General features: G+C 33.4%; 1 protein-coding gene across 5 annotated transcripts in view; it reads left to right on the top strand.

Moving 5' to 3' along the window:
* Nucleotides 1–290: 290 nt before the first annotated feature.
* Nucleotides 291–15,391, top strand: part of LOC135843754 (myelin regulatory factor-like protein) — a 38,665-nt gene continuing 23,564 nt past the window's right edge. The window contains exon 1 of one of the 5 annotated variants that reach the window (XM_065361759.1): nucleotides 291–594. In XM_065361759.1, coding sequence (XP_065217831.1) covers nucleotides 531–594 — 64 coding nt within the window. In that variant the 5' untranslated portion in view covers nucleotides 291–530. Of the gene's footprint in view, nucleotides 595–9,594; nucleotides 10,134–12,900; nucleotides 12,953–15,391 lie in introns of those variants that run through there. The other 4 variants (XM_065361758.1, XM_065361755.1, XM_065361757.1 and 1 more) reach the window with 4 other exon arrangements.

The raw sequence follows: 15,391 nt of genomic DNA, 5'->3' as shown, positions 1-15,391 counted from the left end.
GATTTTCGGTTCATATTTTATTCAATCATGAATCATATCAGTTCTGTTAATATTATCAATATTCAATATCATGAATTATGATGAATGATGTGATGATCAATGATCATTGATTCATCATTTTTTATTTTATTTTAATTTTTATCATAATTATTTTTGGCCATCACCGATGAACGCGCTCCTAGCGACCATTTCTTGAACCCCTATTGAAGATAAACATCGATAAACTGGTTCGATCAGGTTCGATCTTTCGATTTTTGACGGTATTTCGGTCGAAAACAACTTGATGATTCTTCATTATCAATTAATTCGTGCGCAATTTTATCAAAAGTTTTACTTTTTACTTACGTTCTCATTCAAGTTTTAATTACTCGCGTGTATCTTTTTTACATCTGATGTGATTAATTATCGTAAAGATGACATAATCCGCGATTTTAATCATCACCCAAACTGTCTGCGATGGTGAATTAATTGGTGTTTTTTTCACGAATATGAATGTTAATTGTATTCGGTAATATGTTCGGTGGAATCAGATGATGGATGCCCTAGATGAAGAACAAGTGGTCAATGCGTTGATGAGCTTGCAGAGTGTCGATGGTGAGTGATTTTAATAGAGAAAATCAACGTCATTAAAGTTTACCTATACTCTACCATGCAACCCCAATTTTCTAGTACAGTACTAGACTAATAGAAATACTGTAATAGTAGGTAAAATGAAACGCTACATAGAAGCAGTAAATTTCATCGTGTCAAATTGTACGCATCGAATTTTTTTCCCTCAAGTATTAAATTAATTTTCAACCGCTCTCCATCGTCTATTGGAAACACGCGAGACTATGTTTTTTATATTCCTAGCCCCGAGTGGAAATGCCATCGATGTTCAAGGGTGTTTTAAAGACGACCAATAGAATTTTTCCCACGTTTTCCCATTCGCAGATATGCTTAGGGGGTTGAAATAGTAAATTCCTACGTTCCTATGGTAACTGGTAAACAAACCATGAAGTGAATAAATTGCTTTTTTGCTGACGACACGCATTTCAAATTAATAATGGTTATTAAAATGATAATATCTTAATTGTGTATCCTATTATTTTCCTCGATTTTTTTACCCGGTCGTATTGGAAAATTTTCCGAAGAAAATACATTATAATTTGTAGGCTATTAGGTTTACATAGCTACGATGTACATAAATGAAATGCCAATGCACGTAAACAGGTTGCTTCGAAAAGGATGGGATTATGTTTACTTTACAAATAGATAGATACTTATTCCACGTGGAAATAGTTTCATGTGCCCTAGAAACAACGAATGAAATGTAAAATTGAACATGTACGTAGTTACCTACCTAGTAGGTATTTCTTTGGGTGGAATTTGAAATATATTGGAAAATATTTTGGATTTTGATCCTATGATGGACCTGTACTGAATAAAGTTTTTTAGTACTCGAACGGAAAATGTACTCATTTGTTTTGCAATTTTATTGCTATTTATTAGGTTTGCATTTTGATAGGTATAGGGGGTAGGTGCATTGAAATGCTCTGTGATTGGCATTCAGCCTGCATCCAAATCCAAGTATTTATTCCATAGAAGGAAAAAATTGCTATGGAAGAGATGCCTATCGTGTAATTTGAAGGCGCGGTGGCTTATCAACGCTGTCTTAATGCTTTTAAGCGCATCAAAGGCCATTTTATATTTTTGGTTTTATTTTACAGTGACTTGACGGAGTTGAAAAACCAAAAACTGATAAAACTTATTGATTTTCATAGAAAACTTTATTAAGTGATATTCAAATGCAAATTTTGCACCAACCTTGAAAGTAAAAACCACTACAAGTGACATTTTTGGATGCAGGGTGTCAAATTACCCTCTAAAGTGCAAAAATCTCAAAATTGATTTTTTTGAGATTAATGTTATTACTCCGAAGGTGCGATGCAATGTCTTTATTTTTAAATCATTAAGAATTGACTTTTTACTTTTGGCTTGCTCAAACTATATTTTACAGCTTTTCACAAATCATCAAAAATCACAATCTCCCAATTCTTTCAAAATCTCGGTATTGTAATCTCAAATCTCGATACTCTGCGCATTATTGTTTCATCTCTGATCCATGCAGAGGGGCCATTCCACGTTAATTGGACCAAGAAGTAGTGGGGGGGTTCGGCGATTTTTTTGAAATTTTTCCTGTGGAAAGACCTTTTGAAGGGATGACCAATGGCACAAATCGTAGTCCTCTAGCCCATTTTTAAAGGCAGCCAGGGGGTGTCAAAGTTTTCAGTGAACCTAAAATATCATCCATTTCAGCAGTGGATTACTCGATAACCGCGATACCTACCAAAATGGAACATTTTCTCATAGTTAGGGGTTTTGAAAGGCTTTTTGGTAATATCTTAAAAATCAGTGTTGCCACTTTTTTTCGTACAAAAAATTGGCTCAAAAAGTTTCAAAATGTAGTTTTTATATCGTTCCGACTCTCAAAAATTCTGAAAAAAATATATTACACACAACTTTTCATGCTGAACAACATATCAAAAAATTGGGATGGTACCATGTTGCAAAGTTGATTCAAAAAAATTTAAAATTTGCGAAAAAAATGCGATTTTTAAATTTAAAACATGAAAAAAAGTTTTGATAGGTGAAGTTGACCCATTTGACCCCTATTTTTACGTATCTGTTGAAAAAGTTGAAAAAACCCTTTCACTCGATGAAATGAACTCCTCACAAAAAAATCAAAATTCGAAAAGATTCAAAAAATGAACGAAATTTTATTTTTTTGTTGTGATTGTAATTTTTATCAACTTTTGCACGAAATACGTCAGAAAGAGGTCAAAATAAGACAACTGAATAAATTTAAACTTTTTTTGATGTTTGAAATTGAAAATTGAATTTTTTCAAATTTTGACTTTTTTGTGAGGAGTTTATTTCAACGAGTGAAAGGGTTTTTTCAACTTTTTCAACAGATACGGTAAAATAGGGGTCAAATGAGTCAACTTCACCTATCAAAACTTTTTTTCATGTTTTAATTTTAAAAATTGCATTTTTTCTCAAACTTTAAATTTTTTAAAATCAACTTTGCGACATGGTACCATCGCTATTTTTCAATGTGTTGTTCAGCATGAAAAGTTGTCCATAATATATTTTTTTCAGAATTTTTGAGAGTCTGAACGATATGAAAATTACGTTTTGAAACTTTTTGAGCCAATTTTTTGTACGAAAGGTATCGCGGTTATCGAGTAATCCACTGCTGAAATGGATGATATTTTAGGTTCACTGAAAACTTTGACACCCCCTGGCTGCCTTTAAAAATGGGCTAGAGGGCTGCGATTTGCGCCATTGGTCATCCCTTCGAAAAGTCTTTCCACAGGAAAAATTTCAAAAAAATCGCCGAACCCCCCTACCACTTCTTTGTCCAATTGACGTGTAGTGACCCTATATCCAAATCCACGTATCTATTCAATAGAACGAAAAAATTGCTATGGAAGAATGGAATGTCTATCGTGTAATTTGAAGGGGTGGTGGCCTGGTGGCTTATCAACGCTGTCCAATTCTTTTAAACTCATCAAAGGCCATTTTGTACTTTTGTTTTTTTTTTACAGTAACTTGATAGAGTAAAAAACCCAAAAACTGATGAAACTTATTGATTTTCAATTAACTTTTTATTTTTGGCTTGCTCAAACTACTTTCACAGCTTTTCACGAAGCATCTAAAATCACAATCTCTCAATTCTTCCAAAATCTCGGTATTGTAATCTTGAATCTTGATATTCTGCGCATTGTCTCATCTCTGATCCATGCAGAGGCAACTTGAAAAAAATACTGACAGAATTAAATAATTTTTGGAATTTTTTCAAAAATATTGCTTTCTTCTTTGAACTTGATCATTTTCTGAAATCTTTGTTCTATTGAAGAGATCCACAGTGAAAAATTACAAATTCTTCATTCCTTTTGTTTAGTTGCAAATTTTTAATTGAGTGGATATTTCGCTTTGTTTGAATTCTTACGTCAGTTACGCATAATATACATGTATAAAACTTACTTGAAGTTTCAACAATTGGTGAAGAAGTTAAACTCACGAAGAGTTATTGTTTGGCGATAAGATAAATAATTACGATGAATTCTTTGAAGAGCTCTTAAATGCTTAGAGGCTTGATCGGTCTGACCAAGCGTAGGCTATACATATGACAACTTATCACAGTGATAAGTGTATGACACATTCTAGCTTTTTAAAACAGGAAAAAAATTCAGCCATTTTTCTCTAAATGAAGTAGGTATAGAAGTGGTGGTTCTTAGAATTTGAGTGAAAGCATTGCATTAGGTATTCGAAAAATTGCAATTGCAGGAACCAAAAAAATGAAACGACGATTTGTGAACAGCAGTTCTTCAATATTTTCAAATTAGGCAATTTAATTTTCAATCAAATAATAATTTTTTTAAATAATTGATTCTTGAGCTCCATGATGATTTTCCAACAAGATTGCAACTCTACGAAATACTCTTCATTGAATTAATTCTGAATCCTCCCACAGACAAAAAAGATTTCCCAGCAAGTATAAAATAACAAAATTAAAGTTTCGCCAACGACGCAAAACTCACGTGGAACAGCGCAGCATAAAAGCTTTTTCGACAACATGCCTCGTAAAGAGAACCATTAGTATACAAAAAGGAAGGTTAGGTAACGAAATGTTTGATCAATTTGGTTGTTAAGCAAAGTAATTTGGGAAAAATGAGAGAAAAAAAAGACATTCACAACGAATGATAGAGGGATTGAGTATTATTTACGCGAACACGTTAAATCGCAATATTTCCTCGTTCGATGCATAAAAATTTTTCGCTACTGCGCAACAATATAGAAACTCGAGAAATTGGAAAATTACCTACAACTTACCTACACTATCGTCAATCGTGTATGTATATCACGAGAGTAGGGGATACTTACTCAAAATATTTAAACACGATGTGGTTCCCCTTTTGTTAATATTTAACCTCTCGAGTAAATCGTCAACTTGTACACGTAAAGCTCTTGAGATTTACTAATAAACATGTCAACTTTGATACTCACTGATCCACGTATACACAGATACCTAAAGCTTTTTATTAGAATTACTGAAAAACAATACGACCGTGGTAATTTGCACGAAATGAATGTAGGTACCTATAAAAGAAAAGTTGAAACACCTCTTAATATTTCAGTATTTCGTGATACCTATACCGAAGGCGTTTAGTGTTTAAAGGGGATTGACATAGAAGCAAATTCGCATCGTAGAGCTAATAAATTTGAATTTAATCGTAAAATTTATCCTTTCATAACGATGCACGAAAATGTACAAAAATGAAAACACATTTTTATAACATTATGTGTATGTAAATGAAATCATTCGAAGAAATGTGATTTTTTTTTACAGCGTAAATATTGACAAATTTCAGCACAACGTGATTTATATTCTGGATATAGGGATCAATATATCAGATGGAACAGATTTCTCAAATAATAAATCACGAGTTTGCATGTTCATTGTTCATGGCTGATCTCGATACTCTTCAATCATTGATGACTGGGCACTGGGCAGACACTCAATAGTGACTTGAGTTAGAAGCCCATCCACTGATTTGCTTAGTATTTTGGGAGAATTGGACCTTGATGGATACATGCGAGTTTTACGTACTGTGCATTCTCTCGATTTTTTAGGTCCAAGCGAGCATCGAAAACAGAACGAAAATTGGTTTCGGTGCCGGATTTTCAAACGTTTTGATTTTAGTTTGAATTTTGGTTTTGATTTTCTCATTTTAGAGGTTTCAACCGTGAGTTAGATATTCGGTTTGCTTGATTGGGGTTTTCGTTTTTATAAAAATGATTTGGTTTCATCAGTTTTCGATTTTAAGGTCTTAGAGAAACGCAAACGTTACAACTCAAAATTTCAAGCAACATTGTGTTTGGAGTTTAAAATGTTATATCTCAAAAAATATTTTTTTTCTTTTTCTCTTTAGTGATTTTTATACAAGAAAAATTGCAAACAATTTTGATTGTTTTGAAAATTTTCAAAATAGAAAATAGTCACAAGAAGTGTATTGTTCAAAAAGGTTTGTAACCAAACCAAAAAAATGTAAAAATAAAGCATTTTTCAAAAAAATGCAATTTACACTTATCTAAATTAGGTACAAAAATTTGAAATTGGATGAAATATTCTCTAATAACGTGAAAAATTCTCTCAAAAATGCCCAAGTAATATGCTTTTTTATGCTTCTATAGGTACATAGAATATGCAAAAAAAAAAATACTCTAATAAATTAGGCTCATTTTACTGGAAATTTTATAAATTGTGGAGATGATTAAAAAATTCCATGCGGATAAAAAAAATGGGTATGCTGTATCATAAAATATTACATCGCAAATTTCCAAGTCCAAATGAGTATTCAAAAAGAAATGGAGGAAATATATATTTAATCAAATTATTATGACCTATAAGACATTTGCGTTGCATTGAGCAAAATCTTCTCAATAACCCAAAATTACGTCAAAATTGTTCAATTTTTTATAACATTTTGAAAAATTTGGGTTTGAAAAACTTTTAAAATTTTTTTTTATTTGTAATAACTGTATGAAGATAGAGATACCTACGGCTGGTTCTTCTTTCTATACTTACATATACCTACTTATCAGTTCGCTGAAAATTCTGTAGGTATCAAAAAAGTATCAATACTAGAGCATTAATATGTATTATCAAGTATCAATATCACAAATTGTTTTACAGGGTATTCTACCAAAATTTGATATTCAAAAATCGTGACTTTTCGCGACCTTCTTTTCGCGATCTTTTTTTGCGACTTTTTCTTCAATACCATCCCTCCCTTTTTTATCGAAAAAAACTGGGTTTCCAATAAAGTTCACACTTTTTTTTAGGGAGTTTTTGGCCAACTTTCAATAGTTCCCATGTGACATATAAAAGTGTTACCATTGAATAGTAATAAGAGAAGTTTTTAAAATTTGAAGTCGGGACGATTTTTAGCGACCTTTAGTTTTGTGATTTAATGTAATTTGCAGGCTTACAAGAACAGGGCATAAAAGCCAAATGAATATCACTCTCGGTTTTGGTTTTATGTTTTTTGAAAAAATAAAGGTTTTGGTTTCGGTTTTGGTTCAAGGTTTTGATTTCTAAGAAGTTGGTTTCGGTTTTGTTTTAGGTTTTAGGTTTTGATTCTTCAGCTTTTTTTTAAATAAAATGCTTGATTAATTAGTTTTTAAGCATAATCATGACCATACCAGGGGTGAAAATTGTTTTTTTTTTTTGACACAGGGAATCCAATGGTACGATTATTTTTAACCTATAGAATGCATTGTTTTTACTTTATTTTTACCAAATATACAGAATTAATGCATTCGTTACCCAATAATTAGGAAAATTACCTGAGAAATTCTAAACCCAAACCAATTCAGTTTTCAATTGGTTTCGGTTTCGGTTTCGGTTTTGAATTTGAGAAATAACGCTTCCAGTTTTGGTTTTGGTCTTGATTGTGGGAAAATAACGCTCCTGATTTCGGTTTTGAGCAATTTTAATCGGTTTTTGGGGGGTTCGGTTTCGGTTTCGGTTTCGGTTTTAATGCTCTGCACAGGAAGCAAGTAAGTAACCAAGTCCTGCACACATTAGCACTGGGCTGAGTGGGCTGGCCCTGTGTTACTCAAATGAAGTTGTTGGAGACTTGGAAAGTACGCCTGTCCTGTTTGAGAATACTCAGTCCTTACTGATAATGGTGTACGTGTCTTTAAACAACGCCTCTTGACAAATTTTATAAGAAGTGAGTGGAATTCTTTCACAGCAATTTCTGTGCAAGATCATATCATATTCATATCCAAGGCTGAAAAAAAAACAAAAACGGCAAACGACCCTCTGTACTGGATGTATGGATATTGGGACACAGCAAACTGTCGCAATTAAGACTCGAATACAGGCACAGCTTCATAATATCAGTTCAGGAATTTGAAGAGCTTTAATGTGGTGGGAAAATATGAGGCTTGGAACCTGTGGTGTAGTCAGTGATGTGAAAAAATACTTCACATCCCTGGCTATAGTGGAAGAATCATGCAGAAGTTATTTCAATGTGGCATGGAGTGGCCTCCATTATGGACAGTGAAAAACACTTAATAGACACAGGATTGACAAAATGCAAATACAACCTGCATGAATGTTTCCTGAATAAGACAAGTCTCAAATAATGACAAGTGCCTCACCACCTCTTAAGAGTGTGAATCTCTTGGAAAATTTGATCTTGATGATTGGTTAAACAGAATCATTGACGAAAGGTCATCGAATTCCTGAAATATTGGCATGAGAACTGAGAAGAGATTACAAAATATTTTTTTGCCAACCTGATATGCCAACAAAAAAAATTAATTTTCAAATGTTTAAAAATTTACAGATTATACGAAATTTAGAGTGGTTTCATCAATTTTTGAACATACTTCCTTTCTTAAAAAGAACACCAGACGTTGATAGTTTGGGTAGTTCTGTGCAAGCTTTTTGTTCACATCTGTTACCTATGTTTATACATTCTAATATGTATCTAAGGCTGAGGACGGTGAAGACTGCATCAGTATTTTGTTCATTCGAGAACAGCTTTTGTTGAACTTATTTTGAGTTTTGTTTGAATGTTGTAATGATGCTTATACTTTTTCATCAATGATGAGTGAACATTTCTGTAACGTTGTGGTAAGAAAATTCTGGTAAATGGCAAAAAACAATTTCTTAGCGTCAACTCTAGAAATTCGGTGTCGTTTAATACAGGGTTAGGTAAAAGTATACCTTTAATCGATTAGACTCGAAGCGTTAAAAAAAATGATGAAAAAGTGCGTTACCCTTGGATATTTTTCAACGAAAAATCTAGAGGCCGCGTGTGCCTTTAGACGAGCAGTAAATAAAGGGGGACATGCACACGTCGTCGTATATACCATCCGATCATTTATTACCAGCGTTTATTCAAAAGGAAATAGGACAAGGGAGAAGAGAAAGTAGAGGGTAGTGGATTTGGATGGGTGGGTGTTCGGTTGTTGATGTCGTTTTGCGACCGCGAATCGAAAGCACACTTAATATGGACATCCGAAGTATTGAGCTGCTTGTGCGCCGGGACAGCTTTCATTTTTCTATACCTACACAGTACACATGAAGAATCGTTGCAGTATACGTAAGGTGAAAATAAGGTATAAAATAAGGCTGGCCATTAAAGGGTGGCAACCGAATCAGGACGGGCGAACGATGAGGGATGAGGCGAAGGATTCATAAAACACGTACACGCGATCGTCCAAATACATCGTTTAGGAAAGTTGGAAATACGTGAAAATACATTTTATTAATATCCTCAGACCATGACATAGCAGGGTTTCTATATACCCAAAGTTATACATTCGCGTCGCGTCGTCGGTAAAAGTAGGATTTACTAGGTTTCGTGTGGGTTATTTTATTGGCTGAAGTGAAAAGCTGAAAAGCATGGGGGATGGTTTGTCGAGAGTTCGCCGTTGGCTAAAATATTCGCTCCGCTTACTCTCCCCAGTTATATTCACTTTCCTCGTACATTTTTCTAGTCTACCCTTCTGTGTGATTTTTACCATCGTATTGGCGGTTCGCGTTTTAATTACAATTTTAGCCGCGAAGTGCACTTGAAAAAAAAATTCGTGTTTTTTTCTCGCCCGATTACTTAATTTGGTCGAAAGTGTGACGATATTATTTTCGAGATAATTATACAATTTGTTTAACGTAAAATGAGTCGACGGAGGTGTTGTAAATTACGTAACATGTAGTGGAAATTTTATCGTGTAACTAGTTCGACGGACTTATTCTTGGGGCCTAGGTGTTTTTTTTTCTTCGTTAATACGTCATGTGTTTTGTGACGATTTTTCGATGGCGTTTGATCAAGTGTCGAATAAATTAACGCCCGTTTGAAGAAAAAAAATGGAGTTGAACGCTTGGACCCTTGTCGAGCAAGATGGCGAACACGTTTTGCATAATTCAAATAACATGCTACACGGTAACCTAATGCATTCTGTGCAAAATCCAGCTTCCGAGTGTAATCTTATGTCGATGGATGTTTGTCAAGAGGCTTCGTCCAGGAGTATCAATCGTATTGTGATTGACAGAAGATTACATGGTCAAGGTTTGTAGTTTTTATAGGCCTTCTTAGCCTTATACCTACATGATGGGCACCTAGTTTGTAGGTATGTTTTTTTTTCTAAAACACTTCACTTCGAGTATAGGTATTAGTATTCATTTCTAGTACGTGTGCTTGTAATTTTTTACATTTATTATCAACTTGATAAGCAAACTGGGTTTACTTTGTACTTAGACTTATTCGAAACGGTTTGATAATTGTTTGCATCCTCGTCGTATCACATAACAGAGAAGTTCTTCTACGTTTTCCTCTCTCTCCCCTCTTTGTCCTGGTACAAAATGGTACCGATTTGTACGAAAATCATGAAAATTTTTACCTATCTGCACCTCGAGTGTTTTTGCTCATTTTAACGGTAATTATTATTTCATCATCTTAGTAGCTAGTGTCTTGCCTATGGTAATATGTTGATGTGATGTGGTTGGTGTTTGTGATAAGATCGTGATGTATAATTGTACGTACCTAATTTGCGATGAGATTATTTTATATTTTATGTGGTCAAGATACGGCTATGTACTTTGATAAAAGATACGTGCGCTTTATGCATCAGGTAGGTTCAAAGGAAGCTTATAATTAGCCTATGAAAATTTTGGATCAGGCCTACGTGATGTACTTCCCTATCAGGATCCCTGTCACCCTGTTGAATTTAACTTCAATTTCAGAATTCTGTTCTGAAGGCCATATCAATTATCAAGTATGAAAATTGATTAGGAAGGGAATTCAAAATTTGAAGAAAATCTTCAAGCAAAGATATTCAAAACAAAAGTTGTAAAAAATGAGGAATTTTTGGAATTTTATCAAGCCTAAATAATGAACTTGCAGTAGAGAAGTGAATACAACGATTTTTTTGATTTCGAAAATAAATTTTGATAGTTTTTCGGCATCTACTGCTTCTGTTCTGGTCTGATGAAATAATCTGGTAAAAAGATAAAGGTGTCGTAAAAATTATGTAAAAACAATTACCTAATTACAAGAGAAAATGTTTAGTTCTGGTGACGAATTTTCGCCAAAAATTTCTAATATTTTGCGAAAATATTTCCCTATTTAGGTACATCTACATACCTACCAAAGATTTTTCTTTTTTTTTCAATGAAAAATTGATATCAATCATTTCGAGAGAAATTTGTAAAAAACAAAATGAAAATATTTTCGCATGTATTTATGATCTTGTTCCTAGTTCTTAAGTACCCACGTAAGAGTTTTTTTTTTTTTTTTTTTTGTCTTGAATTTACAAGAATGAGAATTTTTTCAAAAGTTGTGATACAAATTGTGGATGTTTTAGAAATTTAATTTCTCTCATTTTTTGAGGAAGTCTTCTGTGACACAGGAAGTAGGATGTTGTAAAGAGATTTCGACCAATCGCCTGTTTTGTTTTTTTTTTGCAACTTTTTATTTCTCCCAAAGCAATTTTTTTAATTTCAATATTTTGAAGAAAAGGTTTGTTGTGAAACTTTATTTTTCATTGAACATTTTGGGAAAAAAATGTTGACAGTTTTTTGTTGGAATTTTAAACCTATCTGTATTGACTACATTCTTTATAGGATGTATGGTACCTACTTTGCTTGCATCATAGTGAAGTATTTGAGATTTTGTTGTAGGCTGTTTGATTTTTGTGCTCAGCCTAAATAATAATACTAGTATGTAGATCGTGAATTCGAACGAAAATACTGTTTCACCCTTTTTTCCCCCTTGGTTCGGACTACGTGATCCATCAATCATGCTTTTGATCTAAAATTGATAGGTTAGGTACATGTATCGTCAACTTGATGATTTTTCACCTCAATTTTCCTGTTAAGCGCAATTTTTAGGCTTTTACCGGGTGACCCAAAAGTTACGCAACCCACAATTTTTTTTTAAAATAAAAAATACGTTTATGAGCAGGCTTTTTCAATTGCGTTGTTATTAATAGTAGGAGGGTACTCCCCCAAGTAATTAAAGTTTCACCCCCCATTCGAATTGCATAGCGCACATTTTGCAGGGGCAGACCAGGCATACTTGAATTATATTACCAAGCAGACAATTATCATAGGTGTACGAAAGGTTGCCTACGTCGGATTATTTTAAGGTGGCTTATGCAACGCTACACGATGGTCTTCACCAGATGATGCACCCCCCGCCATTCGCCGATCGTTATTTAATTTTTCAGGAAAAAAAACTTTAAAAATTTTTTCGTGAAAAATCAAAAATTTTTACTTTATACTAAAAATGTTGTGGAAGAATCATTACAAGGGAACAAGTTTATTAGCTGTGAATCACTTGGAGTCTCTGCTATGCAACGACTGCCATTTCATTTCTTTTTGGCTGTTGATATTTTTTCAAGGAACCAATTTTTCGGTTGCAGGACTTTTAAGTCACCCGGTAGTATACCATTTCTGTTGTGGTATCTTTGTTTGAGTGTGCACAAAACACGACCTGGCATATTATCATTCTTATCCAAATGGCATAAGTGCTTTAGTTGAATTATATACCTTAATTTTAGGTAGAAGTCTGCATTGAACGTAGATTTGCATTATTAAACAACACTGATTTGTCCCGTTTTTAGCCAATCACAAATCACCAAATGTCTTTTCGACGCGTGTTATCAAGTATTTTTGGGCGTTCCTGGTCCATCAGGAAAAGTAATACCTATATGCTACGCTATTAATGCAAAATATTCGTTACTGACATGAAATTTAAAAGTAGATAGTATGTTTTTGGAATTTTGTGATCCTCACAGCTGGATGACTGCATTTTTTATGCCGTTGAGTTTTTTGTATTCTGATAATTAGACCTTGAGATGAAAGGAGACACGTATGACTACTTTACTAGTAAGTTGGTCAATTTCATAAATTGTACTTAATATTATTTGTTAAGAAGTGCAGATCCAAGCATTCTGGCTGGGAAAAAAATGCTCAGAATTGGATATTTATGTATTTTAAAATAATTGAAATCAAACCATTTTAAGTTGGATCTTCACGATCGAATGTACATATTTGAGAAACGCGTGGACACGCTGATAACCCTTCAAATTTGATTTGAAACGATTGGACGTAGCAATTTGTTTTGTAGATTTGTTTGTTTTCTATCTAGCTCTGAATAATTTCGTCCTATATTTCATCGTATAGGTAATTCATCTGTGTCTGCATAGAAATGTAAATAAGGAATTAACAAATTCAGTAAATGGGAATTGGGAATAATACGAGTACCTATATAGTACTGATTTTATTCATGCGTCAATAATTTCGGTACCTACCTAATCAATCATTTGCCTAGATCTCCCAATAATAATTTAATGAGTCGCATGTGCGATATCAGATAAGTTCTTCCCAACTCCCGCCTACAATCTTTTCACCCACATTTTTTGATACCTAAAACTAGAATCTTTTAAAAATTTTATCAAGAAAATAACCGACTTCATTAAAAAAATTTTCATGAAAAAAAGAAAAGAAAATTCGATTCGATTTTTGGCAATTTTAGCAAAAAACCACAACTTTTTAAAAATTACCTAATTGGCAAAAAAGTGAGAATCTTTATTATTTCGCAATGTTTTGGCAAAAAAATGAGACTTTTAAAAAAATATTTGGGGTAAATAAAATTAATTTTTTTGGAACTTCTTGCAAAAAAGCAACATTGACAATGTAAACAAAAAGCTGGACTTTTTAGAAATGTTTGGCAAAATAGCAAGACTTTTTTAATTTATGAAAGAAAATGCACATTTTTCACAACGTCAAATGAAAAACAGAGACTTTTAGCAATTTTGGTAAAAATAAGCGAGAAGTTGTCTAATTTTTCATAAAAAGCTGGTCTTTTTAGAAGTCCGCTGGAGTGTAGAAATTTAAACAGGTTGGCAATAGTCTCTCTGATAATATATTTGTATTTGGTAACTTGAACTTATTTTTAATTCGCAATATTTCGGACAGTCAATTAAAAATGGAGGTTTTTTTTCTCGGAGATAGGCATGTGTGACTTTCAAGTGTCCAATATGCATTTTACGCAGAGCTGTTTCCTCTTGGAGGTTGATTTGGTAGGAGGTGGGCCAGAATTTAACTGAAAGTTTAATGATGCAATTTCGATTCAATTTTGAAGTCAGCACTATATAGACTGGTATGTTTGGTACTAGTTGAAGTGAGGCTGCTTCTTTTGCCATTTTGTCAACTGATTTGTTTCATTCAATGCCTTTATGTCCTGGAATCCATGTCATTGTGACCTAACTGAAAGGAAGTGTTCTTTAGCCAGTGGATGTTGAGAATGATGATGCTGATTCAATAGGCAAAGAAGTGCACTAGCTGAGTCAGTAAGAATGAGAGATTTATTTTGCTTGCTTGAAGTTTGTTGAACTACTAATTTGATTGCAAATAATTCAGCTGAGAGAATTGAGTGGAATGATACATACTAAAGAATATTGAATGATACCAAACTTGTCACTAAGCACTGTCCAATGGACATGTAACAAATGAGCCATATTTTGATCCATCTGTGAATATTTTAACACAATTTTGGTATAATTATGCAGGTATCAATTCTTGATAAGCTCTTTTAATTACATCACTATGTTGGTTTTCCCAAAATTGTGGTAGTTTCACTACTATTTTTGGCAATTTTTGAAATTTGTGGTAAAAAGCGAGGGTGGGACAATTTAAATTTTTGAGAATTTTTTTCCCTTATGTCAGAGCTGTGGGTCTGAAACGATCCTGAAACTGGAACAATTAAATCCAAATTCAAATCCAATCCCAAAACTGAAATCAATTATTCTTCTTGATCCTGAAAGCAATAAAGTCCTGGAACTGATATAATTTTGAATCCAAAACAATCCCAGAACTGAAACAAAATCATTTACTTAGGTTTTGGGATTTCAATTTTTGATTTTTCCTCCAATTTTATTTTGATAAATTGTAATTTTACATCATTTTAGCTATCAAACATTTAGTTATATAGATGGCTGCTCCAACGCAAAATTCTCCTGCTTTTGTCGCAAACTCTGTTGATTTCAAATTGGAAACAAATGCATCTGTGCATGCATGCATGCCTCAGGAATTGATGTAAGGTGCACCCTGGTAAGTCCGAATGAGTTTTTGACAATTTCAACTTTGATCAGCTGTTACTCTCCTACAAATGAACCAATATAGCTCAAATTTATTATGTAGGTTTCCATAAGGGTTTTTTACTTATGGTAAAAATTTGAGCGCGATCGACACAGTAGCTTTTGCTCAGTGGAATAAAATACATATAAAGTGTTTGGTGAGTCAGAACAGGCTCAACTTTGCGGA

Source organism: Planococcus citri, chromosome 4 (genome assembly GCF_950023065.1).
Source record: "Planococcus citri chromosome 4, ihPlaCitr1.1, whole genome shotgun sequence".
NCBI classification, from domain to species: domain Eukaryota; kingdom Metazoa; phylum Arthropoda; class Insecta; order Hemiptera; family Pseudococcidae; genus Planococcus; species Planococcus citri.
The sequence above is the reverse complement of the archived record's forward strand: the minus strand, read 5'-3'. Positions and strand labels throughout refer to the sequence as shown.